The following is a 27133-nucleotide window of genomic DNA, read 5'->3' on the forward strand; positions in this document are numbered from 1 at the left end:
CTCTTCAGGCCGAGTGACCGCAAAGCATTCCTGTGGCGTCTTCGGTTGAGGAACCCCTCCCATTCTTCCTGGGTGGCGTGGGGGGTGCATACCCTCGTGACCCTCCACCCCTCACCAAGTGTAGCAGCCCCGCTGCGCCTCCAGCAGAAAAGGAACCCGGCCTGGCTCCCGGCCAAAGGGCAGCAACACCTGTGGCACGTTAAGTTTGTTGGCCAGGGTTCCAAGCAAAAAGAGAAGCAGCAACAGGAGGCGCTGCAGAGGCAAGCAGAACAGCCCGTCGCTTCGGGTCCCGGGTGATCCAACTGCCTTCATGGCAACTGCCAGCTCTCGGTTCCCGCTCAACTACAGCCGCGCCCTCAGCCCCAACGTCAGCCAATCCGCAGGCGTGACGTCAGCAGGAGGCGGGCCCTCGTTCTGCGGGGAATTATGGGAATGTTTTTATGAAGCGCTCCAGCAAGCCGTTACGGAAACTTTACTGCACAAACCCAGCTACCCACTTAAAGGGCTACTTTCTTAAATATTGAGTGGCAGATTTTTTTAATAGTAAAGAACAAGCAGAACAGTCTAAAAAAATAATCTCTCCCAGCTAAATCTCTCCTTCTGTTGCCTACTACGTGTTTGGTTCCTAGAGCAACACCCCCCCCCTTTTATTTGGGCAATAATTTCCAGTCAGCATCGGCCCGTACATATAAACGGAAAAAATTTTCCAGTCTCTAGTATAAACAGCTGGACTTTGTCAAGGAAGCTGTGTCATTTTTACTAGGACGTCAGTTTCACGTCCAGCCTCAAGGCCAGAGTGCAGGAAATGCCAGGCACTGGCGTCTCACAGGCAGCTTAGAAAGCTATCCACTCACGCTGCCTGTCTGTAAGCAAATACCCTGAGAGCACCTCTTGTTAAATTAACTTGTTTTCTCCAAACATCCAACAGAGTATCAGCTCGAAGGCTGTCTCAGGACGGTTTACTAAAACCACAAAGGTATAGGAGTATGTAATCCGTGTCATATATTGTTGAAGTTGTTTAGGGAGCAGAGCCTAATAAATCCAGATTTATAAGAAAGAATCAATACAGTTGTAAATGAAATGTATAGCTCACCCTGAAGATGCCAGTGTTAAGTAACCTATAAAAGGTCTGGCACATAAATATTTCTAATCTTCACATTTACCCTAACAATACATATTATCTTTATTTTACAGATAATGAAACTAAATGACTGACATCAGAACACACAACTAGGGATCTGAGAGCTGAGTTCTGACCCGAGTTTTGGTCACCTTCCAAAGTGTGTGCTCTACATCAAATCCTGTTGCTTCCACCCACAAAGGTCTGATTTTTACCCAAACTTCATAGCTCCTGTGTAGAAAGCCCATTTGGATTAGGAAATAAAAGCAAGCACCTCTGAGGGTTGGAGGGACTGGTTCTTTATTTCAAAAAGACATTTATCAATGTTCAGTATCAAAACAGTTACACTATTGTTTTTTCTTTCTCCCAATCGGCCCCCAAAGAGACCACACCAAAGGGGAGTACATTTTAAGCCAATTAAGCTGTAGGATGCACACCTAACTGACCTCACTGAAACCTCACCAAAGGGGAGTACATTTTAAGCCAATTAAGCTGTAGGATGCACACCTAACTGACCTCACTGAAACCTCACCAAAAAGAGGGGATTGGGTAGGGAAAGAAACTTTAAAAGATCAGCACACTGCCAGCCCAGACTGTAGAGAGCTCTCACAGCCAGATGGGGTGACCAGTGTGCCCCAACCCCAAAGAAGCAAAGTTTCAAAATAATATAAAATTTAAAAACAATTTTGTACATAAGCTATTCAAGATTTCTCCAGCACTAACTGATACAATGCACAATGAGATGGCACTTTTAGAGACAGCAGCTTCAGACCCAGAAAAGGGTGATGAGATGAGTTTCATATGGCTAAATCAGTGGTAAAACATAATTTTCTTTCGTTTCTTTCAAGGAGGCGGGAGAGCAAATAAGTGGTCGCCTCAAAATAAGGGGCACATGATCCATTCTGTGAGCGGTTGGGAACAGGGTAGAGCTGGGACAAGGATTTGGTCTCAGAGGTCTCACCATCTTGATTTCATCTCGTCACTTCTGATGGAAAAAAAAGTTGCCCAAAGATACCGTAAAGCTGAAAACCTGAACAGAGCTTTTTTTTTTTTGGCTAACTCCTTCTGGAATCACCTTTCTGGTTTGGCGGGTACTTTTTACAGAGCAATAAGGTTTCCCAAAATGGAGTCCTTCTCTGGGCTGTTTGGCTCTCTGTAAGGCATGCCCATACCTTTTCCCCTCCTCTACGGAGAGGGCAATATGCATTAAGCTGAAAAGTTACCTTCCAAAAGTGAGAAAGGGATTAGACTGCTGCTTCAAAACTATGGAATTATCTGGAATGTTTTACAAATGGCTGCTACATCAACAACAACAGAAAAGATAATTACAAAATGTGTACATCACAACATGCTTTTAAAGACACTTAGCATTGTGCTCACATTCCCTTAAACGTTGTTCCCAAAGGTGCTTAGCCTCTAGCCCAAATGGACTCTCTGGGGAGAGGCAGAGACAGTTTGGCGAAAAGGACACAGGGGTGGGGGTGGGAGAGGTGGCGAAAGGAGAAAGCAGCCTTCCAGTTAAAGATCAGCCCTCAGTTTAAAGGTCAGCTTCGGGCAGGCTGGCCTCAGCGGAGTCGGGGTCAGAGGGAGGAGCAGCGGCAGGATGGGACTGGGGTGCTCTACATCTCATTCAGGTCAAGCAGAGTCTGGTCCAGCATCCTTTGTGTACAGAGGTGCTCCTCTTTGGTGCATTTCAGTTTATCTAATGGGGGTAAAGGAGAGACGTTATAAAAACTAGAAGTAAATTTCAAGGTCTACCCACTCTGAGAATTGCTCCTGTTGCAGAGAAACTGCAGACTAATAAAGCAGCTGCCTTCTCAGCCACAGAAGTGAGCCATTGCATCACTCGGTTTTGCAGGGCCTCAGGCTTGCCTACTGAAGTTACAGGTGTTGCTGTACTTCTGGGGGAGGGAGCTGGGGACCTTATCAGTCATTTCCTCTCCTCCCCACACCCAACCAAGGCTTTCAGCTTTCAGTCACTGAAGGAGGTGGCCTTAAACACCAGCCATCCACTCTTCTAGTCTCTGCCCACAGGACAACACCTACTCGAAATAGTTCGCTGGAGTTTGACACATTGAGAACGAGGATGGGCATATTTCTACCAGTAGAAACAGCAGAACCTCAACTTGAAAAGAGTACAGGAGGATCCTCATGCACTACAGGCTTTCCTCAACAAGTAGAGAGGAAAGGAATAATTAGTGGGATAAATAAAAGAACCCCCATAGCTAAGTCAGAGAATCCCGAAAGAAAACAAAGTCAAGAATACTACAAAACATATCCTTGTAAGCAAAATCTTAACTGAGATTTTTGCAGAGCTATTCTTCAGAACTAGCCTGTGACATAGTTACTTACAATTAAACATAATACCAGGAGAAAGCAGCAAGAGGAAAAATGTCAGGAAGAAAACCGGCAGCTGAACATCACGGAGAATCAAAGCTTCCCAGCAAGTAAACCACTCACTGCTCTAGGGAGGTGGGGAAAATACTCTTCAACTCAGAGAAGGGGATGGCAACGCAGACCTATTCATATCCCACACCCCTTTCTTTCCCTTCCCTTTTTTCTACCCGGTCAGAAGGGCCCATCCCTGGGCCTGCAGACGAAGCAGTTACAACATCTTGTCAAGTCAGTCCTTTTATTGTTAGAAAACATCCATGCAAGGGAACATATCCTACAGTCAGTGCACAAGTGAAAGAGCAGCAAGTAAGGGTGGAAAACAGAAAACTCTCCCAGGTTTTCTCACTGTCTCTCAGGTCCCTCCCTTCATCACCCACAATCTCTTGAAAAGGGACAGAAAGGCAGTATTAATCTTAACTGTTCCCACTTTACAGTGCAGTTAGGAAGTCGACACTATTCTAACTGTCCCAACTAAAAAACAATTTGCTTAGGGCAAAATAATAACTTTTAAAAGACAATCAGCTTTTTGCTGGGGTCCAGGTCAGTGGTGTGAGCCGTAAGCTCGGTTTAATGGGCATCAGTGAGCCCTGCCCATCAGTCACACAGATCATGCAGCGTTAGCTTCAGCTCATTAGAAAGCAGGCGGTTTCGCTCAAGTTGGCTGTAGAGACGCTCTGCAGCAGCAATGGAGAGGAGAGAAAACAAGAGAAGGAGAGGAAAAAGAGGAGGAGAAAGAGAAAAAGGGAAGGTTAGTAGAGTACCAGAAGTAAATTTTGAGACTTTCAACTACCTGGTATACATAACATGCATCTGTAAGGCACGATGGATGCGAGGAGGATTAGGTCAGTTGGTGGAAAGACCAACAGAGGAATAAAATAAAAAATGCAGACTGACAAGTTGAAAGAATGACATTTTGAGGGAGAAAAGTATCTCCTTCACCGTATTTATTCCCTGGGTTGAGAAACTGAGACAAGTGAAACACGGCAAAGGAAGGAATACACCTGGCTTATAAGAAATACATTTATAATAATCGGGGTCTGTAAGGAACCAGAGTGAATGGTTGAACATTTTTCTGTAAAAGCATTCAGTACAGCATTATGAATGGGAGACTGGGATAAATATCCCTACACTCAAGACTCAATCCTGTACTTTCTACTGCTTCTTGTTGTAGGTGTTGGATGACAAGCCCATCATAGTGGCACAGCGAATCAAAACCCAACTTCACCTTTTCTAAAAGAACCCCAAACCTGTCCGAGCCAACAGTGTGTTCAGCCAGCCCCAGGTAAGGTGAATTACTGGTACAAGCCAATCAAGACTATCCTGTTATACTCCAAAACCAAATAAAAATTATGTTTGATTATCAAAAAAAAAAAAAAAAAGACTATCCTGGTTCTCCAGCCTCATTGGCAGCTTGGGGGGATCATGTGATCCAGTTTGGGCCAATGAGATGTAGGGGGTAGTCTGTCTGGGGCTTCTGGAAAAACTTTAGCTTTCTTTCTTGCCTTGAACGTGATGGATGTGATGACTAGAGTTGCAAATTTCAACCTTAAAAGAAAGGGCCGTGAGAATCACAGAAATCCCAACTATATCAGGCCACAGTTGCTCAAATCAAGACTTTTTATTATGAGAGAAAAATAAATCCCATATTTATTTAAGCTGCTATTAAGATGTTTCTTATAACCAAAAGCATTCCTGATACAAGTAATTAAGCGCTCAAGTCCCCTGGCTTTATCTGGATTTTCTACTTGGAGCACATCTTAAAGAGGTGTAGAGTGGTGATCGTTTTGCAATGCATAGAAATATCAAATCACTATGTTGTGCGCCAGGAACTAACATAGTGTTGTAGGTCAATTATACTTCAACAAACAAAGCCATAGAAAAGAGATCAGAGTTGTGGTTACCAGAGGTGGGGAGTGGGGGGAGGAGGAATTAGATGAAGGTAGTCAAAAGATATAAACTTCCAGTTATAAGACAAAGAAGTACTAGGGATGAAATGTACAACATAATATAATTAATACTGCTGTATGTTATACATGAAAGGTGTTAAGAAAGTCATCCTAAGAGTTCTCATCACAAGAAAAAAAATTTTAATAAATAAAAAAGAGGGGGTAGAGAATCCAAATCCATGTGACCAACACAGAGGTAATGGCAATTGGGGATGGATCTTCCTGGTCTACTCCTAATGTCAGCCTCTGGTGTTCATAAACAAGTTTCTTTCTATGTTTTACAGTCTGTTTCAAAATGGTCTCAGGACCTCAATATGAAAAAGACTTTTCTGCCTTGCCTCTGTGGGCTGACTGTGGGCATTGCTCAGGTACCTTGCCTTCTGGGCTGAGGTTTTCCCAGTTCTACCTGGAAGCTGGGGGCCAGTATGTTCCCAATAATACTTGTCACTCTGTGTACCCAATCAAAACAGAAAGCATATATGTACAAAAAGATCCTGGGCGGAATAACCAAAAAACAAGAGTCGTATTAAGGGGCAGAACTGGAGGCAGTTTTTTAAATTGCACTTCCCACTAAACCAGTATCTCAGTAGGAGGAATACTGCCCCTCCCCTCCGCTAGAGGGGAATTTAGAAATGTGTATTTGTCACAATAACTGGAGGGCCCTACAGATATTTATTGGGCAGGGGACAGCAATAAGTAGGATTGTTCTGTATATCCCAGAATTATCCTGGCTTAAAGGACTAAAGTTCATCATTGAGAAACACTGTACTAGTCTATACTAGTCCATGAGGCCTGGGATTCAACCTGTCTTATTCACTGGGGCAACTCTGACAAATAGCAGGGGTTCAAATTATGTTGAACTCTCATTTCTTGAACTTTCTGGTGTTATATTACATATAAAGACCATATGCAACCTGACTGATCCATAGCACCTATATCCAAGTTAGGCAGTGTGACTCCCACTTCCTTCCTGGGAAAGAAGGGTGTTATTAGGATCATATCCCCAAAAGCAGCCAGTTCAATGAGGGTTTTGTTCCACTTAGGGAAGAAATAAAGAGACAGAGAAGAAGTGGGAGCATTTTATTGCCTAATTAAATCCCAGAACTTATAGTTCCTTAAGAATTGCAGAAGGTCAAAAAGATAAATGTGGTTGTTCTCTCACCTTGAACTTAGTAATAAGTAAGGTTTCTAACTCTGTTATTTCTAGTAACTAAAAATTCAGGACCAGACACTAGTTCATTAAAGTTCTTGGTTCCCTGATAAGAGCAAATAAAACAAACAAAAAAACAAGCCAGAGAATCCCCATTTGGTCTGATTTTCCTTTCAGGGAATAATCCCATGGATGCTACACATCCTTCACTGGTCTGAATCAGGTCAATTTCATTCTGTAACAGGAAAAGGGAAAGGGATGGGGGTGCTTGGAGTAAAGGGAACTCTATCAGTTTTAAAGCCTCAAAGTTCAAGGAATGAGGTAGAAAAAACAGATTTTGCTCTTTTTTGTTTTTTTAAAACTCCCCCCTCATGTTAAGGCTAAGGAGTATTCAATATGTGAATGGAAGAAACTGGGTGTGACTAAGACAAGGTTGCCTAACATAACAGGTCAGTTCCACCCATCAGGTAACTTGGGGTCCAGTCACATTTTGTTTTATTCCTCATCCCAACAACGGTAATGAGGAAGGGAAGAATGGACTCCAACACAACAGCCTGTGGTTCTTTCTTAGAAATTAAGATGAGAGGAAGTTAAGAGATGAAGCACTTTGCTCTGAGATTACCAATGATGCTTCACCCCATTCCCATAGCTAGTCCTGGCTCAAGTAACATAGGATGGTTTCTATAAGGATGCAAAGCATTAAACAAAAGAGTGAATTTATCATGGTACAGTATTTCAAATTTCACTCTGCTACCCTGGCTTCTTGGTCTCTATCCTTGCTCACACCAGTCATGCCATGGGGAAAGACAGGAGCTACCAAAGTATAACACCTCATTTTTCTTCTAATCTCTCTCTACTCTCTCTTCTTTCCTTTGTAAGAAGCCTTTCTCTGTACCAAAGTCAACTCCTTCTGCCTACATACTAAAACATCTAGAATTGTACTATCCAATGAATGCAGCAGCCACTAGCCACATGTGGCTAATTAAATTTAGATGAACTAATAAGAGTAAATAAAATGAGAATTTAGCTTCTGGGTCACACTAGCCACACTGAGTGTTCAACAACACATGTGGCTAGTGGCTACTATACTGGAAATCACTGCCAAAAGTTCTATTGGACTTTGTATAGACTATACTTCATGCCTTTATTTTCTTTCCCACCAATTCACTCTTCTCTTCCTTGAAATATGGCTCCTCTCCTTGTCCTTAATGTCCAGTATATACCCTCAGATTAATAAAATATCAGCAACAATGTCCTATTTTCAGTTATCTTCCTTCTCTACCTGAAGCTGAGAATCACTGGAAATCACCCAGCCTTGAAGTTTTTAAAGTATCAAAGTTACTCGTTCTCCTTCTATCCCTCCAACCAATTCCACTTGGCTTCGTCCTCTACACAGATTTTCCTCTGCCTATTTTTTTCTTTTTACATTTGTAATTGTCTTTTAGGGTTCAAATTTACTTCCATGGCCTAAACTGCCTGCCAACCTCATGGATTCCCAAATCTCTCATATCAATTTCTCCCCTTCAAGTCTTAGGATTTTGTTTTCATCTTGGATACCTGCCAGTTTTTCAGACTTATATTCTTCTCTACTTTCCCGTGCCTCCCCAAACCAAGACCACATGACCTCTCTACACCTTTAATACTACCATTTTCCTAGGCTCCAAGCCAGTCATCCTTGACACTTCCTTCTTGCATTTAGTGACCAGGCCCTTCACAATGCCCAGGTTCAGCACCATCCCCTACTACCACTACTCTAGTTCATATTATTATCTCTGGGAAACTGCAATAACCTAACCCAGTATTTCCTAAAGTGTGCTACAGTCACTGCTAGTGATATGTGAGAAGACTGCAGACAGTATACATTTGTGAACTTAAAAAAAATTTATTAGCTGTATTATTTTAATGTGCATTAGAAAAAAACACTAGCACACGTCAAAACTTTTGATTTCAAATTAGAATTGTGTAGCGTAAGAACAAATCTGAAAACAAGTAAATTAAAAAAATAATGTAGGCTGCATGTGAATATGGCAAAAGCCATCAAAAGTGGTATGCAAATGAATGAAATTTGGGAATCATCGTCTTAATGGATCACTTTGATAATCTGCTCCCCTTCTAACATATTTGTAGCTGCCAAATTAACTCTTCTTATATGCTACTCAGAACATATCCTTGTTCAAAATCTCCAGTGGCACCCCCATTACCTACAAAATAAAATTAAAACTCCCCAGCCTGATACAGCACATACCTGTTCCCTACTCTAACTAAATGGTTATAGCTCTGGTGTCCTTCCCAACTCTAAGCCTTTATTCTTTTGCTTCTCTTTAATGAAGATACTCAATATCCACTTTCCTTCAACCAGACTCTGGTTGTCAAAAATCCAATCTTTTGGAATCCAATAAAAACGAAGAGGAAAGTTTTAACATGTTTATTAAGTACCTTTTATGTGCCTCCTATCATGAGACTTTCCTAATCATCCCCACTGCAATCAACCTCTTCCTCGCCTCTGAACTCCCACAAAACTTTATTATTTGGGGCACATATCACACATCATCTTTAGTTTTATACATATGTTCTCTCTCCTACTGGATTTTGAGCAACCTGAGAGTAGGGATGATGCCTCCGTCTTTGGTTACTTCTGTCCCCACCTTAATACCCTGTGCCTAAATTAATAATAACTTAACCTGTACCTTAATCACAAAGGCTGTGTGGCAAAAAGAAATGGTACAGACAGAAAGAAACCTGAATTTGATGAGACCTAAAGTCTTAAACTAGGGAAAACCTCTCTACCTGGCTGTATCTGTTTAAAAGAAAGGCAAGTTTTAAATATATACTCCACTGAGAAACTGAAATACTAAGCGAACAATACTTAGGTGCTTAGATAAGTACAACCGATGACTGCACTACGCAGATTAAACCATCTCTGCTATGTAAATTAGCGTAGGAATTTCCAAAAGGTTGATATTTAATTCCACAACATAAACTAGGAACAATCTTACTAGAAGCAATTAACCATATTTATGCATGTAATAAATTACTACCTTGTGTGTAATATTTGAAATATGCATGATTGTTTTTATTTTTCCAGTAACAATCATTTATCACTTGTCTTCTATCCCGGTAGCACATACTAGCAGGCAAATGGTAGTGAGCCTCAAGTATGTAAGAAAGGTTTAAAGAAAACATAAAACTGCTGGAAATTCTACCTATTACGTATTTTCTGTGACTTGGGATAATATAATTAGTCAATTTTAGTGGTAACATATTTGGGTTCATCGGGTATTCCGAGGATGCACCAGTTGAACCACTGGTAAAACGGTAGAGAATATATATTGGGAGGTACGTCTGTGGTCTCTCAAAGGAGGAGAACCTAAAGAGAAGCAAACATTCCGGACGGGATGATTTAAGAACCTGGAAGTAAAGGACTTAGATGATCTTATTCAGCTTGAGTAACTTCTCCTAGTCCACCACTCTGATAGATTCAGATCAGTTGAATTTAAATGTCAAGAAAAAATAGACACACACAAAAGTGGCTTTGATTATATAAGTCAGAGGAGGGAGAGCCTACAATAGCTGCTCCCCACATCACACCCCCAAGGCTCCTTTTTAGGGACAGCAGCAGCTTTGTCAATGACACAAATGCAGGGTGGCATGAGGCTTCCGGCAGCTTAACATTTTAATTTGGGGTGAGGGGTGGAAGAGAATACATAAGTTGCTTTGTGGTCCCCCCGCCCATCCTAATGCCTTGGGGGTCAGCCAGGCTGACCCAAATGGAATCCAGAGCGAGAGTGGGGCGTTGGGTTCCCCGAGGAAAGGGGGCAGATCCAGAACAGAGCAGAAACGGTGATAATTATCTGTGTGAAAAAGTAAGGAGACTCTAGGTGAGAAGGACTAGCATCAATCTAGACAGCAATCTGGGAGAAAGGAAGAGGTGAAAAAGGAAGAGGTGGCAGTAGGAATGATAAAAGAGAGCCAGACACTACAACCTGAGTTATTTGGCTTCTTTTCAGGGTTAGTGGGAAAAAGGCAGATTAGCATCAAGGATCAGGGATCCACAGCAAACAGATGAAGTCCCCAACAACTCTTTTTGGTGCTTTTTACTACCTGGCTTGCTCTGGGACTCAGCTTGATTTTTAGGTGATTTTGGTATTTCCAATCATGGGTGTTTCCCCTAAACTTTAATATCAGGGCATCATATACACCCATGAAGTCTGAGTTTTGTTGTAAGATGCTAGGGCCCAAGTCACTGGCTCTCTGGGCCCTAGTTCCTTAAATTTATACGATGACATGATTCTATCTTCATCAGTAGCCCTTCTGAGACTAAATTTGAGAAACAGATAGAAAAATCCTGGTGTCATAATGAAGGGACTATGAATAAAAAATACAAAAATTACTCGTAGATCAGGGTGCTACCACTGATCCAGGATTAAATGCCTCCCCAGCTTTTGCCAACAAGTAACCAGCACCAGTGTTTTAAAGATAAGAGTGGAGATTCTAGTTTTCAGAAGACAAAACCAGAGCACACTATGCACAGCCTACACCCCCACCCACCCACAAGCCAAGGTCCCAGCCCCACTCTGCTGTCAGATAGTTACATAGAGGTCATGTCATTGAGGGCGTGGTCCAGCTCCTCGCTAATGGCCTTGTACTTCAGTTTCTGGGCATAGAGCTCATCTGGACAGGCACAGGAACCACAGGGAGGAACGAGGGGACAGAGTAAAAGGTATCAGAAGCAGATGAAGAGAGGGAATCATTAGAAATTAGGGAAAGTGTGACCATGGGTCTAATTCCACAGTCAGGAGAACATCTATCCTGGTTGCCATGACTGGCCATTTTCAGATCCACTGTCCCCAGGACGAACGGGACTTCTTGACGCCTCTAATCAACTGCAGTAAAGGTTGAGAACCTGGGCATAGTCATGACTAAAAATTCCAACTACCAAAGGCACTCAAGAGGATACCATTCCCACCCAGTTAACCCAATTCTTAGCAGTGATAATGCTGAATTTAACAAACATAGAAAAAGGAGAAAATACACATTAATATTCAGACACTTCTTCTTTACCTACCCATCGTGACCAATATTGTTGGCCCCTCTGCTCTACAGGTTGCCTCCGCAAAACTCTCCCAAAGAATATCCTGCTACCCAGAGTGTACCAAAGGAGCATATCTCAGAGTTCTCAGAGCAAAGTACAAACTTTCCCTTGTTAGGGTAGATGCAGTTGCCAAATTATGGGGGCAGGAAGTATTTAGAAAGCCCCTGGCATCGGTCAGCTCTGAGAAGTGGTCATTCCACTGCTGCATCTCTTGGTGAGGTCCCCCACAACTTGAGTGGTGAACAAGATTGCCAAAAGTAGCCATGGGGTGACATGGAGGTACATGCTATTACCAGTCTCCTCCAAGGGAAGGATGCAAATTCCAGAATATTAGGTAAAGTCGTATTATAGGAAGAGTAAGTATAAAAATCCACTTCCAGGATTTGACCCACTTCACCTAGCTGTGGCACAGGGCAGGGCATAGGATGCATGCCAAGTCATTACCAACTCCCTTTGGTGTACAGGGGAAGAGGCTAACGGTAAAAGGGCAAGGTCATCCTCTAGATTTCTTTATTTGAATCCCTCGCCCAGGCTCCATACCTTCCAAATCATCAATTGTCTTTTCCAGCTTGGCTACCGATCTCTCAGCAAACTCAGCACGGGTCTCTGCCTGGGGGAAACATGAAATCAGTCAGAATCAAGAGATGAGTAAGACAGAGAAGGATCTCTTCTTCTTCCACCTTCTACTTCTAAACCTTTCAGAACCAAAGCCAGCTAGTGTAAGTCTACATTAATGCCTTACATGCCTCTAAATGTTTTGGGTCCTTCCTTATAATCCCCTCAGCTCACCTCCTTGAGTTTATCAGTAAGAATCTTTATCTCTTCCTCATATTTGTCTTCTTTTTGAGAGTACTGTAAGAGAAGTAGAATAAACATTTCAGAATAGAAATTACTCACACAGACAATACCCCCCCTCCTGACATTTACTTTTACACTGAACATCCTCTTGGATTTAATGTGCTGAATGATCCATGAGAAAGAGCAAGGCCATTTTGGGACAACAGTCCTTAAAATCCATAAATTAATGTCCTTAGAGCCATGATACCCTCAGAATCCTCCGGGACCTTTATTTATTTAAAAAATTTTTTTTATTTTTGGCCAAGTGGCATACAGGATCTTAGTTCCCCGACCAGGGATCAAACCTGTGCCCCCGGAATAGGGAGCACGGGGTCTTAACCACCAGGCCACCACGGAAGTCCCCAGGACCTTTATTTTTAAAAGGGACCTAAGCTTTGATCTTATTCAGATCAACCCAGGAAGGTATTCTTCCTGCCTCCAGGTTAATGAGTAGGTGTGGTGACACCTTGAGGCCACATGGTTGAAAGAGTCCCACAAGAAGATAAAGACAAGTCATCTGTCTTGATTGCTCATTAGGTCTCAGATCTGATACTATTTGTTGCCCCCTTCTGTCAGCATAGCAGTATCAGCCAGAAGAGAACATGACCCCAGTCACCTGAGACCAAGAAGTTATTTTAACTACAGCAATTAATGTGCACAGGAATTAGCATTAAACCCAGAATCTGGAGAGAGAGTAGGTGGATACTTCTCACTGGATTATATAAGGAATGGGTTTCTCCAGTCTTTCATCAAGGGCAGGGCTGGGCCCAGGCCCCAAAGCCTGTCACTTTTACAAACCAGCCCCTACCTTCTCCGCCTGAGCCTCAAGAGACTTGAGGTTGTTGGTGACATTCTTCAGCTCCTCCTCCAGCTCAGAACACTTACTGTGAATATTTTAAATACCGCAGGAGAGGAAAGGGGAAGAAGAGAATAAAAAAAAGGAGAGAGACACACAGACATGAATTGTACCTATATGTAGAGAGAGTTGGAAGGCACACTGGGGAAAAGAGAAGTTCCCAGGTAATCTGAGCAAGCATCAACCCTCCTCCCTCTACCATAGAACATGTCAGGAGCTGGACCCTCCTGGGCTGGGACTCAGAATGTTTGGATACTAATAAAGAAAACACTTGACAGAAATCACTACCAGGAACAAATCATAACTGCTACCTGGGGTGGAGGTGGGAACGGATGCCCAACCCAAATAGTCCCCCAAATCACCCAAGGGAAGGTGAGACCCTGTGGAGAGGCAGTGAAGCAATTAGGAAAGAAGAGATGAAAGATGCCAAGTAAGTGGAGAGGAATGGAGCATTCCATGAAGAGATGAAAAAGCACTCAACAAATCAACCAGTGGAGGGGAGGCAGCTGCAAAACAAAACAAAACAAAACCAAACCAAACCACACCATACGTATAACCTCTCTGTGGGTTCAATGGTTAGTACCTTTTCTTCAGCAGCACTCAGACACTTCAGGTTCTGGTCCATCAGTCTGATCTGCTCATCCATCTCTCGGCAACGGCTGTTAGTGATAGTCACAGGGATCGCACAAGCCAGGTTGTGGGGAGGGAGAAAGGTCAAAAAGGAACACAGCAAGGAAACAAGCAGCAAAATGGAAAAAAAAATAAAAAATCAAAAAATGGGAAGAAAACATCACCATGGTCATGATATGTCACATCTAGGAGAGGGGAATGCAAGGGAAGCACAAATAAATATGCATCAGCACGGACTTTGTTAAACAAGGCCCAGAAGGTGCCAACAGGGGAGCAGGTCATGTCTGCCTTTGCCCTAAAGTTCCCCAGAAGCTTGGCAAAGTGGTAAAAACAGAGGCAGATCTTAAGTCGGCACAGCCACTTCAATGCCTCAAGGAGAAGCAGAACCCAGCTGGAAGGACCCAGTAGGGCCTGCCGGTTAACAGTTCACCATTTTTTTAGGTTTCATTTTCCTCTCAATGAAGAACAAGTGACCTCATTTGTCACTTGTCACTAGTTAAGAGAGTAAGAAAGCCCAAAGCCATTCTTAGGGCTAAAAAAAAAAAAAAAAAAAAAAAAAAAAGCATTCTAGATGACTCCCACTCTCTAGGTCCTGTTTAACAAGGCTGAAGGAATGCTAGTTTATTCACATTAGTGCCCAAGCCAAAGGGGAAGGAACAGAATGGTATGGCAAGATACTCACGACTCTGCCAGCTCAGCTCGCTCCTCTGTGCGTTCCAAGTCTCCCTCAATAATCACCAACTTACGAGCCACCTACAGAACAAGACGCAGGTACAGCTCAGTGAAGCAAAGAAGGAGCCATTTCCCTCTCATGATTCTTTTCAGAAGCCCAATATCGCTGAAGAGAGAGGGACAAGCTAAAAGCGTCTTACCTCTTCATACTTCCTATCTGCCTCTTCTGCAATGTGCTTAGCTTCTTTGAGTTGGATTTCCTGGAGTTCCATTTTTTCTTCATCTTTTAAGGCTCGGTTTTCAATAACCTTCATACCTCTGCCAGAAACAATACGGACAAATGTGGCACTGACAGCCTGGGGAGCCTGTCATCAACTCAACTCCAAGGGACCCAGAATCGCACCTTTTAAAGCCCATTCCTCTTTGCTTGCCACTCAAAAAGAATTTCCATAGCACCCTCCCACCTTAGTTTAATTATTTTGTTTAAAACTTTCTTATAAAAATAATACTTATTAAAAAACTAAATATTTAAGTGTATAGTCTAAAAGCATAAAGCAAAAAGTAAGCCTCCCTAATTCTAGTCCTGCTCATCAGAAGTAATCGCTCTTTTTTTTTTTTTTTAGAAGTAATCTCTTAATTCATAATCCTTCCAGAAATGTTTTATATGCCCAAAATCTCATCTCCATTTCCCCACACCCCAAAGGAATCATACTACACTGCTCTGCAACTGGTTTTCCTCAATTTCTATAATTTGGACACTACTCTGTAATAGTACACACATAGCTGTCTTATTTATTTTCACAGCTGCACTGCGTTAATGTGCTCCCAAAAGGGTATTTTTAATTCTGAACGTCTTAGTTTGATCCCATCCAAGTCATCACACACCTTTGTTCTCGTTTAACTCACACGTGACAAGGAGCCAACTGGCTATTTTTGACAAAAATGAGTTGGTTCAAGGACTGTGGTTCTCAACCCTGGGCACATATTAAAATTATTGGAGGAGAGAATTCCCTGGTGGCCTAGTGGTTAGAATTCCAGGCTTTCACTGCCGGGGCCTGGGTTCAATTCCCGCTTGGGGAACTGAGATCCCGCTAGCCTCTCAGTGCAGCCCAAAAAAAACAAAAAATTATTGGAGGAGCTTTAAAAACATCAATGCCCAGATCTCTTTTGCAATGGATTCTAACAGATCTGGGATAGGACCCAGGCATTCTGAGATATATATATATATAAAATAAATTTATTTATTTATGGCTGCGTTGGGTCTTCGTTGCTGCACGAGGGCTTTCTCTAGTTGCGGTGCGCGGGCTTCTCATGGCGGTGGCTTCTCTTGTTGCGGAGCACGGGTTCTAGGCACACGGACTTCAGTAGTTGTGGCATGAGGGCTCAGCAGTTGTGGCTCGCGGCCTCTAGAGCGCAGGCTCAATAGTTGTGGTGCACAGGCTTAGTTGCTCCACGGCATGTGGGATCTTCCCGGACCAGGGCTCAAACCTGTGTCCCTTGCATTGGCAGGCGGATTCTTAACCACTGCGCCACCAGGGAAGTCCCTGATATATTTTTTAAACTCCCCAAAGATCCCCACCACACACTCCCATGATTCTAACAGTGCAGCCAGGGTTGAGAGCTTATTAAAACACTGATTGCTGGGCTCCACCTCAAGAGTCTCTGATTCGTAGATGAGGGGTAGGGGCTGCTGAGGATTTGAGTTTCTACCAAGTTCCCAGGTGCTGCTGGTCTGGAACCTCACTTTGAGAACTGCTATGGGTGGGTGCCGTCTAAGTGGAGGCCATCCTGGTGACCCCATTTAAGGATCATTAGGTCAATTTATAGAGAAACACCAATTATAAAAGGGTCACAGGTCCAGGTAACCCCTACTCTGTTGGTCTTCATATGGAGAGAATATGCAGAAGGAAAGAAGATCCTATAAAGATAGGTTACGGTTTTAAAAAACAGGTTTATAAGAAACCTGTTTGATCAGAGCCATTATGAACTTCTTTTGAAATCCACACTTCATCAGGCCCCTCTACACACCTCTCACTCTCATCAGCAGCTTTCTCAGCTTCCTCCAGCTTTTGCAGGGCAGTGGCCAGGCGCTCTTGAGCGCGGTCCAGCTCCTCTTCAACCAGCTGGATCCTACGGTTCAAGGAGGCCACCTCAGCCTCAGCCTGTGTTTAAATGAAAGAATGGGAAAAGGAAGCAGAGGCATGGTGAAAAGAAACTGAACTAATTATGACACTAAGATTGGGGTTGACTACCACCATGAGGAAGCCAGAGCCTTGCAGGGTAGAACGTGTCTTAACTCAGATGCACATAAGACCTAGCAGACATGATTTTATATTCTATAATATTACATGTATTTTCCTCCCTTTCCCATCAATGAATTCCCATTCGTTCCACAGGAAAAGTGTTTTTAAAACTCAGCTCCTTGCCCAGCCCAGTGTCAGTTACTACCAGTTCAAATTCCTGAACACGCCAGTGTCAGAAAAGGTAGCCAGTATAGGGGTCCTTCTGCCTGAGCTCTGGCTTAAAGGTGTATCTCACTCTGCAGCAGCTTTCTCGTAAGTGTCACATAAAGTGGAAAAATAAGAAAGGTTTCTTAAAGAGGGACTCTTGGATTATCTATTAATTTGTTGCTTAACTCAAGTTGTTAACCCTCTGATCACCTTACCCTAACACCAGGAGGAGAGTAGCCAAAAGAATAATGTTTTCCAGAAGAACCTTCCAGAACAGAAAAAGCAAAAGGATGGAATATTGGGATACCTACCTCCCACCCTTTCAACTTGCCCCCTCCTCCCACCTTTTAAAAGTTGGCTACAAGGAGCTTCTTCTGGCTAAAATTATCTGCTCTGATGGCATTACCAAAAAAAACTGGGGGCAGAAAAGAATGTTTCCTTCATGCCCACCACCACCCCTCCAAATTTCTGAATTGTGACTCCTTTCTATTCCTCAAGTCATCCCTTTAGCCTAACCCTCCAGTACGGCATAAGACAATCCTCTCCCTGGTCTCCACCCCACAATAAGGCACAGGCTAGAGTCCAAGTAATCCCATGCCTCCTCCTTGGCAATGGAATAAGAAACAAGGAAAGAAGAAGGCAGCTGCATGTGCATGAATTCTACTGGTAGAAAATCCTCCCTCCTCTGACTGCCTTTCCCCTCCCCACACCTTTACTGGTGGCAAGTACACTGACCGCCACAACCGCACAAGAATTTAATCTGCCCTGCACGCTCCCCAGGTTCCGATGCTTATCCAAGTGCTTGGTAAACACGATCTCTCTTCTACAGCCCAGATTGTGCCTGAATTCTATTACCCTGATTTCCTCCTGGCAGTCAGGGGTGGGGGTAGCTAGAGAAATAATCTGGGCCACCAGCCCCTATGGGAAGGGATATAGCCCAAAACACTCCTGTTAAGAATCAGGTAATTTGGCACAAAAATTTCCAAATACAAACATGGGAGATTCAAGGCACTGCAGGGGCTGGGGCTATATAACCACTGACCTACAGGAAAAGAAAATCAAGACATCTATATAAGCTGAAATTACTAAGAAACCATTTGTGTCTCTATTCAAAATATCACAAAGACAAGTATTCTCCGGTCCTGTCTCAGGAAACCAGATGCGCCCTAGGACAACACACATTTCGCCTCACAAGCTCAAAAAGGCTGACAAGTCAAGATTATGAGAACGAGTCTGCTTATCAGCCAAGAACTATGAAACACTGCCAGTACAATGATTTATCCCACCCCGCTCCCTTCAGATGCCTAGAACTGAAAAAAAAAAAAAAAAGAACAACATCGAACCCAGATTTGAAGGAAGCTCATGAAATCTAAGTCCCCACCCAGCTCACCAGAAGTTACCCAAATGAAGTAAAGATAACAGGCTATGGGGGCGGGGGTGTACAGTTTCCATGACAACAAGCTGGCTCGGGCAGTTTCTCCCACAAATCAGCATTTACAATAGAATTCTTCACAAGGCTGAAAAGGGAGGAGGAGAAAACACATCTTGATGCCCTAACTAGAGCATGCGCACATTGAACAAGCCTGTACCAAAAACAGAACCCAGGATGGGAGTCCCAGCAAAAGCTTTGGAGACCCAGGTGGGGAGGGAAGGGAGGAGGGCAGTCACTGTTCTCTTTTTTCTCCTCCCACAGAGGATCAGTTCTCTTTACAATGAAACAAAAGCTTGCAAAATCAAGATCTGTTTAATGTTTAAAGGAACAAGGGAAGACACCTACCTGACTTTTCCTTCCAGCCAGAACCTATGCACAATGCCTATCCCTTTCAGGTCAATCAAGTGGTACCAAGAGATTGAGTGGGACTAACTTCTGCAGATGAGAATGGGAAACATGGCCCTGGGAAACATTAACTTTATATGCTCTTCTGTCATCCTAGGTTTAGCATGCCTAGATGTGGTTTTGATCTTTCAGCCTGCCCACCTCTGCCCAGCTTGGAGGTACACTGTGAGGTCCTTCCTTCAGGTAATAATAGGATTCTCCATTACCCAAGAAGCAAAAATCCCAAGGCTGGAGAGGGGAACACAGCAGCGATTCAGTCACATCAGAAGATGGCTGACAACAGCTTCAGCTATGAAATGAGTTTGGTTTAAATGCTACCATCCTCCACACTGAAGAGATTCCCCAAGCGCGCTATACCCGTCAAGGCAAGAAACGGACAGGGGACTGGTGTTCAGAGGCAGATCAGGGCCAAGGACAGAAGGGGATTAGCCTAAATCTGGCATTCTGCCACTCTGGGGTTTCTCTTTTTAGACAAAAGCCACAGATGAAATTCAAAGGAAAAGAGTAATGGAAAAGTTAGGATTGAGCCCTGTGAGTAATGGACTGCCCCAGTTCACTGTGTTCACAAATATATCTACCCAGGGAGATACTGTGTCCTTGGGGACTTTAAATTTCATCAAGGGGCAGGCAAGTTGGAAGGAAGGGAGCAGAGTTATCTGTCCCAGAGTAAACAAAGGTGGAGTCTAAGCGGAGGCACTCAGAGCAAAGGGCTATTTGCCTCTCCCCTATGAGTATGTGCTCTAGTATGAAGGTAAGAGAAAGGTAATCAGCGGGAAAGCAAACCTAAACCAAAGAAAGGTGATAAAGCCAGTTGCTTACTCCACCAGACCCTACGAACAGAAGAGAGCCACACAACAGTCAGACATTCTAACCACGGCCACCCACCCCCTGCAGACTAGGAATTTGGGAATAAGGCCACAATCGAAACTGCTAGTCAAAGCCCACTCACTCCCTCAGTAGTATTCCTAAATTGTTTAGACCAGAAAAAAAAAGAGACAGAGAGAGAAATACCCGCGGAAGTTAGGAGACAGGTATTAACAACAAATAAGCTGAACTGTACACTTAAAAACGGTTAAAATGGTAAATACTTACCATTGTGTATTTCTACCACCACAACACATACACACACACACACACACACACACACACACACAGAGAAGGAAAAACACTGCATTTAAATATTATGTTGCAGTCTGTTTCAGTTTCGCAAAAAGTGCAAAGGAGATTCAAAATCAAAAGTGGATTTGACAAGGTGCTACATTATAAAAGGTCAATCTCCAGGCCAAGAGCAGAAAAGATAGATGGATTCCAGAACAACTCAGTCTCTGCTCTGGACTCATCCAGCTTCCCAACAAGGGTTGGATGTTCACACAAAGCAACCAGAAAAGGAATTAAGTGACAATCCCACTAACAGCATGCGATACCATCAGGGAGTGCAGAGCTTCCAGCTCCAGGAGGCAGGAGCCTGCAAAACCCACATTCCAGAATGCCCTAAGAGGATAACAGGCAGTTCAAGCACCACTCCCCTCTCTTCCCACAGGTGTCTCCTCAGGAGGAATTCAAAGTTCAGTAGAGCAGAAAGTCAAAAGATTAGGCTCCCTCAAGCTAGGGAGTAGAAGATACTGGTTTCATAAATCTTTAACCCTACTTCCCCATCTGAGGGCTTTCTCACTAGATCTCACTCAGCTCAATAAGCAAATTTGGCAGGCTCTGAGGGAGAAGCTTAAGAAACATCTGAAGCTGCTCTCTCTGCTGCCTATTACCCTAGAGTCACCAAGGGTGGGGAAAAAAGGAGTTAAATTTTCCTGCAAGGAAAATTACCAAATCCTGGGGGGAGTGGGTGAGGATCCTAGGGGGAAAACAAAATCCTGGGGGCTGTTGCTGGGGGGACGACATCATCTACCCCAGAACCATTCCTAGCATGCCCCTACTTTGAGCCTGATTCTGGAGCTCAACACATGGCTAGTTCCTTCAAGCCATCCCTGTCTTCCCCTTTAAGGGGATCTGGTCTCCAGAACAAAGGAGATCAGAAACTGTCACTAGTCATAAAGAGTCACCCAGCCAGTCCATCTCACTTGAATTTATAATTAGAAGTTACGGGCATAATGAACGGAAGAAAAATCCGCTGAGAAATGGGTGACTGAGAAAGACAAGCTCCCAGCATTTCCATGCCCAGTTATAAAAAGAAATGACTATTCTAACAATCTTTAAGTATTAACCTGGAGGGCAGCTGTTTTCCCCCAAAACATTAATTCTCAGCCACTCCATGAAGGAGCAGCCAGAAAGGTGGGGGGGGGGGGGTACTTACCAAGGGAAAGAACAACAAGGAATACCATAAACCACAAGAGTTCTTTCACTAAGTCTTCAAATTTTAGCAACAGTTACTTTCCTCTCCAGCCTCAAGATCCTCCAAAACCAAAGCCTCAACTCAGGAGATCAGCTCCACCCACTGGACTGCACCCTAGACCTTGGAAAACCTTATGGCTTACTAAAACTAGTCCACCACTTCTAAACAGAAAGCAGTTTCAGGAATCACCATTCAATCCATTAACATTTTAAGTTCCAACTTTCAGTTGAACAAATATTTATTGAACTTAAAAAAAAAAAAAGAAGACACGGTAATGGGTAATTGGGAAAGTAGCAGAGTAACATCACTTCGGAACTCATATTTTGTCTCCATCAACCATACTGCCTAGGTCAACCAGAAACCTTGACAGAAATCGGCACTCCATCAGATTCTCTACCACATACACTCGCTTATCAGCTCTGCTTGGAAGAAGTGTTCTTAACCGGTTCAACTTGCACTCTTCACACTTCAGCAATAAACGCCTGAATCTGGCAGAACTTCCTGCCTTCCAGGTTATCATGGTTCTGTTGGTTCCTACATTTGCACTAACAGAGAGAGTGAAGTACCATCTCCTCCCCTCCTGCTTCACTACGACAGAGAGAGTGGGTTTAGCAGTTGCAAGGGCTCCCCTTAAGAGGAAAGGGCCCCAGGACGGAGGATGGGAGGCGGTGCTGTGGCCTCAACCTCCTCCAGGGAGGGCACCGCGCTTCCTCTCAGCCGACTGCTGCCTCATTTCCTGAGCAGGAGGAGGGAGCGGAAAAGCTGCCAGCAGGCCACGCCGGGGGCTTTCCGGCGGTTCCCACCCCCCCACTCCCCACCCTTTCACACTAAGTTCGGCTCTGCCCCCACCCAGACCAGAGACGCATCCACCTACTCTCAACCCTTGGGCCAGAAACCTCAAACGAGAGCACAATCCCCGCCCCCCGCCACGGGGAAGTGGGGGAGGGAGAGGCCGCTGAGCCCCTCCCCTGACCGCGCCCGACTCAGAGGGACTGAATGAATGAGCAGGGAGAAAAGAGGAGGAGGAGGAAGAAAACCACCCCCCAGTCCCGGTGAAGCTCAATTCCTTCAAAGGTCAAGCCTGCTCGCTCGAGCACCCAGTTCCCCCCTCACCCGCTCGAGGTCCAAATGAAGCTAAGCCCCACCCATCCTCCGGGCTCCAACTTCATCTTCGAGTATGCTGGCCCCCTAAGGACCGTGCTCCACCGCAAAAATGGAACCCACTTCTGTCCCATCTTCTCCAGCGCCTGCCCCTCCCTCACGCGCCTCGCCCTCTCCGTACCTGTTCCCGGGCCCGCCTTTCTCCCTCCACTTCCCGCTGGAGGCGCTCGGCCCTCTCCTCTGCATCATCGGCCTGCTGCTGCAGAACCTGGATCTTGCGCTTCACCGCCTCGATGGTGGTGATCCCAGCCATGGTCCCCACCCAGCCCCTGCTTGCCTTCGGGTTCCTGCCTCCTCCGCTCGGCGTTGCAGCCGCTTCTCACCCCTACTTCCGCCTGCTCCGCCCTGAAATACCGGAACTCACCCACCCGCCCGGATGTGACGCCACCGCTGCCGCGCCCTCCCACCGCAGGCAGGCGGGAAGGCCGTCCACTGGGCACTGGCGGGGGGGAGACCCGCGGCTGGGAGCGAGGGGCGGGACCTCTTAGTGGCCCTAGGCGACCGCTCCCAGCCTTTCCCTCGGGCCAGTAAAGGGGGACGGGGTTGGGAAGAGGGAGGGCTACCATGGTAACCGGAAGGCGCGTCGTGGTTAAGACTCTCCAGTCGCTGGGCAGGCTGCCCGCAATGGTTGGCCTGTGCGGCCGTTACACCCTACGTTGACCCCTCACTCCCTCAGTGCTGGTCCGCCACCACCTACCCGCTAGGGCACCCTGTGTCCTCTCCACAACATAAACACCCTACAAGCCTCTACTTCCACCCACCCCACAAATGCTCCAAACCCAGGTACTAAGAAAAGCCTAGACTTTCTGGGTCTCATCTTCAAAAGACGATGACCTCTCCAGCCTCCTTTTAAAGTCTGCTCAGGTAGGTTCTCTCCCATCTCCTGAAAATCAATGAAAGGAATTAATGGGGGATGAAGAGATGGGCAGGTTGACAAAGTTCTCAATCTATTTGGCATCAGTTATGAACGTAAGTGTTCTATTTAGAGTACTGGTCTTTTCCCCTGTTACTTTTGAGAGTCAATATGCGCCAGTGATTTGCCAGCCTCTCCAAACCTTGAATGATTCAGGACTTGGTAATTAATCATCGCTTACAATTCCTTTTGTAGGTGAGGAAGATATCTTATGCCTCCATTTTGTCAGAAGGAATCCTCTATTACAGACTACTGTTACCAGATCCTTTGTGCAACAGCATGATATGAGCACCTGAAAAACTATAGTACTGTGGAACTCAGCCTCCATTCTATGTTATAACTCACCAATTTCACACCGCTCTGCTTCCAGGTACCCCAAGGAGCTATTTATGAGTTAGAAACTGCCCCTACAGGCATTGCCATGCAGGATTTTTAGAAGCACAGTAGTAAAGGGCCTTGGAGATTTTACTGTTCCCTCTTATTTCGTTGTGTTCCTGCCACCTTCTCAGTAAGTAATAGTAATAAGTCTCTCCTGTGATGCAGCTCTCTTCTCCTCTAGAGAATGAGGGTGTAGAAGAGGATTTTAAATTAAGAATCCTAATCCGCAAAAAGATTGATAGGTAAGTCAGGTGCTGCACTCAATGCCAGGTTCTGAAGACACTCCCACCAGAGGGTGTGTCTTCAACTATCTCCATTTAGAAATACTGAGCATTGAGACTATTCAGAGGAAACAGAAACAACGCAAACAGTAAGTAATTTGCTTGATAGAGTTACCTGTACACTCTGATTACCCCACCCCACCCCAGGAATTGGAAAGAAAAAGCAGGGTTTGAAGCCTCAGTCAACTGCCCTGATGGCCTAAGAAGTTTTACAACTCTCTTTGGAGAAATCTGATGAGAGGGACTATGGAAACAAAAATGAGACTTTGTCATCTGGGTGCTGATCAGCAGGGGGCAGTATTGCACGCGCGCGCGCGCGCGCGCGCGCACACACACACACACACACACACACACACTGCGCGTCCCCGCCCCGCACCCCCACCCCCACCCCCGGCCGCTTTGCCCTACTGAAGAATCAGAAGACCTCATCTTAAACAAACCAAAGGAGTGGTGAGAGCACCACTGCATTCCTGAGGCTGGTAGATTTAACAGATAATCTTCTCTTGATCCCGAGAAACAGGTGGATTGACTCCTAATGACCTTTAAAAGCATGATGGATGGGCAGCAAGGGGCCCAGTGCTACTGTCTTCCTGGTAACCAACAATACAACAGTATATCAACAGATGTATATGTCTGTCCTGTCCCTCTTCTCCCCATCCCTTTCACCTCCTGTCCTTAAAAAAGGGTGTTATGACTCTCATGTCCAAACTACTGCACTCTTCTTTCCCCTTATTTTACCTTCAACAGCTTCTGATTTCAGATTAAAGGAACCCTAGACATGGTTGCACAACAGTGTGAATGTTCTTACTGCCACTGACTTGTACACTTAAAAATGGTTAAAATGGCACATTTTATGTTATGTATATTTTTTCCACAATTAAAAAACAAATCAATAGGACCTTGGATGAACTCAGGGAGGTAATAAGTTTAGTCTGATCTTGCCACACCCTCACCCTTTCTTTGTTCAAGGAGTCCTGGCAAATCCTACACTTTCCAAAAAGGCTTCTCAGATAACCAGAACTCCCTGCGTAAACATGCAGTTATTGACTCCCTCCTCCTTCTCTTCCCCTTATATCTACATCAAAGTAATATGCCCTGTTTACTTGTTTATTAATCTCAAGGGCAAAAGCTGAGCTGTGAACTCCCTTCGTATTAGACAGAGCAGCCTCCCCTCAAAGATGCATATATTATGTTGCTGCTGACTCTGACCCTTGCTTTCTACTTTTAACCTGTTGCCTCCTCCTTATTCAGCACTTTTCCCAATTCCTATAAACACCTCACTTTCCTTCTTTGAGCCCTTGAGGCAGGAGTCAGCAAACTTTTTCTGTAAAGGGCCAGACAGTAAATATTTCTGATTTTGTGGGCCATAGGGTGTGGCTACCACTCCCTTGTAGGGAGAAAGCCAGTAGGCGATATGTAAATGAATGGGCATGGCAATGTTCCAATAAAACTTTGTACAAAACCAGGCTGTGGCAGGATTTACTCCACAGGTGGTAGTTTGCTGACCCCAGCTTTGAGAAAAGAAACCTTTTTTCCTGGGGCTTCCCTGGTGGCGCAGTGGTTAAGAGTCCGCCTGCCAATGCAGGGGACACGGGTTCGAGCCCTGGTCCGGGAAGATCCCGCGTGCCGCGGAGCAACTAAGCCCGTGTGCCACAACTACTGAGCCTGCGCTCTAGAGCCCACGAGCCACAACTACTGAAGCCCGCGCCTAGAGCCCGTGCTCTGCAACAAGAGAAGCCACTCAATGAGAGGACAGCGCACCGCAACGAAGAGTAGCCCCTGCTTCCCGCAACTAGAGAAGAGCCCCCGCGCAGCAACAAAGACCCAACACAGCCAAAAATAAAAAAAATTAAAAAAAAAAAAAACCTTTCTTCCTGTTTCCATCTTAACCTGGGACTAACAGATGTTTGCCTCTTGCCTACAACCTTCCCCTCCTATTTCTTGTTCTCCTACATATCTCTGAGGGTACTTAATGACTGCTGGGAAAGCTAACAAGGGGGAGAGAAGTTGAATGAGTTTTTTTACTCATACTTTACGTACTTAAATGGTTTTGGTGGATTCCTATATAAATATGAGAAGTTTCTTTCAAATGAATGTACTTAGTAGACCCTGTCTAGGTGGGGGCTGACGTGTGTGTATGTGTCTGCGTGTATGTGTAAGGACAGATAGAATTCATCCCCAGCAAATTCCTTTATCTTCCCAATGATATGGGCATATTGTTTAGAGCCTCTATGTCATTCTTTCGCCCCCAAGATCTCAGGTTAGGCTTGTTGGCTCTTTTCATTGTTCCTGGAAACACCTCCTCAAGCCCACATACTAGCTGTTTCAGCCTAAGGACTTTCTCAGAGAGTTGTTACTCAACATGTCACAAAGTTGTTATCAACCTGACATTATGTCAGTTTGTGAAAACTTACTCCCATGCCCGTTTATTAGAACCAGAGAAATCTATCCATCTATACCTAGAACCTGGGTTAGGCAACTCCAGCAGGCCATCAAGCATTTGCCCAAAGTCCTGGGATTAACCTGTGTTGTTCACAGTTTTGCAAGAAGGAAGAATTAATTAATAGTTTGCAGTGGCCTATACTTTTGGAAACTATGAACATGTATAATGTATATGATATGCTTTGTGTCTCTGACCTCTGGCATGATATATTCAGCAACCCTCACCACTTCCCCAGGCCCCTGAAAGTGGCAGAAAGCCAAAGAGGAGATCAGAAACCTAATAGCAAAGCGTTCGAATGTGAGGATCCGAAAACACTTCTGAACGGCCTACTGTGTCTCTAGCTGTTTGCCAAAACCAAGTGGAATTTTAAAAAACACATGTTCCTATTAACTCAGTGCTGAGAATTGACTGTATTTCCATCAATACTGGGACATTCTTTTGTTGCTGTTAAGATTCCTATGTTACTTTTCTTCCAAAAATCTTTTCTGTGTAGTCTCTCATTTATCTTTGTGGTTAACTTCAGGACTGAAGATGCAGGAAAGTGGGTGATTATGAGATAACATGAAGTGGAAAAGAGAATTTGTTTCATTTTCAAATGGGAAAATTCAGCTCTAGAGAAGCTGAGT

General features: G+C 44.5%; 1 protein-coding gene across 9 annotated transcripts; it reads right to left on the reverse strand.

Annotated features, from left to right (window-relative positions):
• Positions 1–1397: 1397 nt before the first annotated feature.
• Positions 1398–22841, reverse strand: TPM3 (tropomyosin 3). 9 transcript variants are annotated; one of them, XR_011073605.1, is made up of 9 exons: positions 22614–22840; positions 16726–16859; positions 14898–15015; positions 14708–14778; positions 13979–14054; positions 12492–12554; positions 12243–12312; positions 1628–2822; positions 1398–1557 (listed from the first exon to the last, which is right to left on the reverse strand). XR_011073605.1 is itself a non-coding variant. In XM_068540873.1 (9 exons), the coding sequence occupies exons 1-9, from the start codon at positions 22743–22745 to the stop codon at positions 2819–2821; spliced, it is 747 nt and encodes a 248-aa protein (XP_068396974.1). In that variant the 5' UTR covers positions 22746–22841; the 3' UTR covers positions 1398–2818. The 9 variants fall into 9 exon arrangements, 8 of the variants coding, with proteins under 8 accessions (XP_068396974.1, XP_068396975.1, XP_068396973.1 ...); XM_068540873.1 differs by adding an exon at positions 11203–11281 and having other exon boundaries at positions 1398–2822; positions 22614–22841; XM_068540875.1 differs by lacking the exons at positions 1398–1557; positions 1628–2822 and adding exons at positions 10443–10461; positions 11203–11281 and having other exon boundaries at positions 22614–22841.
• Positions 22842–27133: the final 4292 nt, after the last annotated feature.

Source organism: Eschrichtius robustus, chromosome 3, assembly GCF_028021215.1.
Source record: "Eschrichtius robustus isolate mEscRob2 chromosome 3, mEscRob2.pri, whole genome shotgun sequence".
Taxonomy (NCBI): domain Eukaryota; kingdom Metazoa; phylum Chordata; class Mammalia; order Artiodactyla; family Eschrichtiidae; genus Eschrichtius; species Eschrichtius robustus.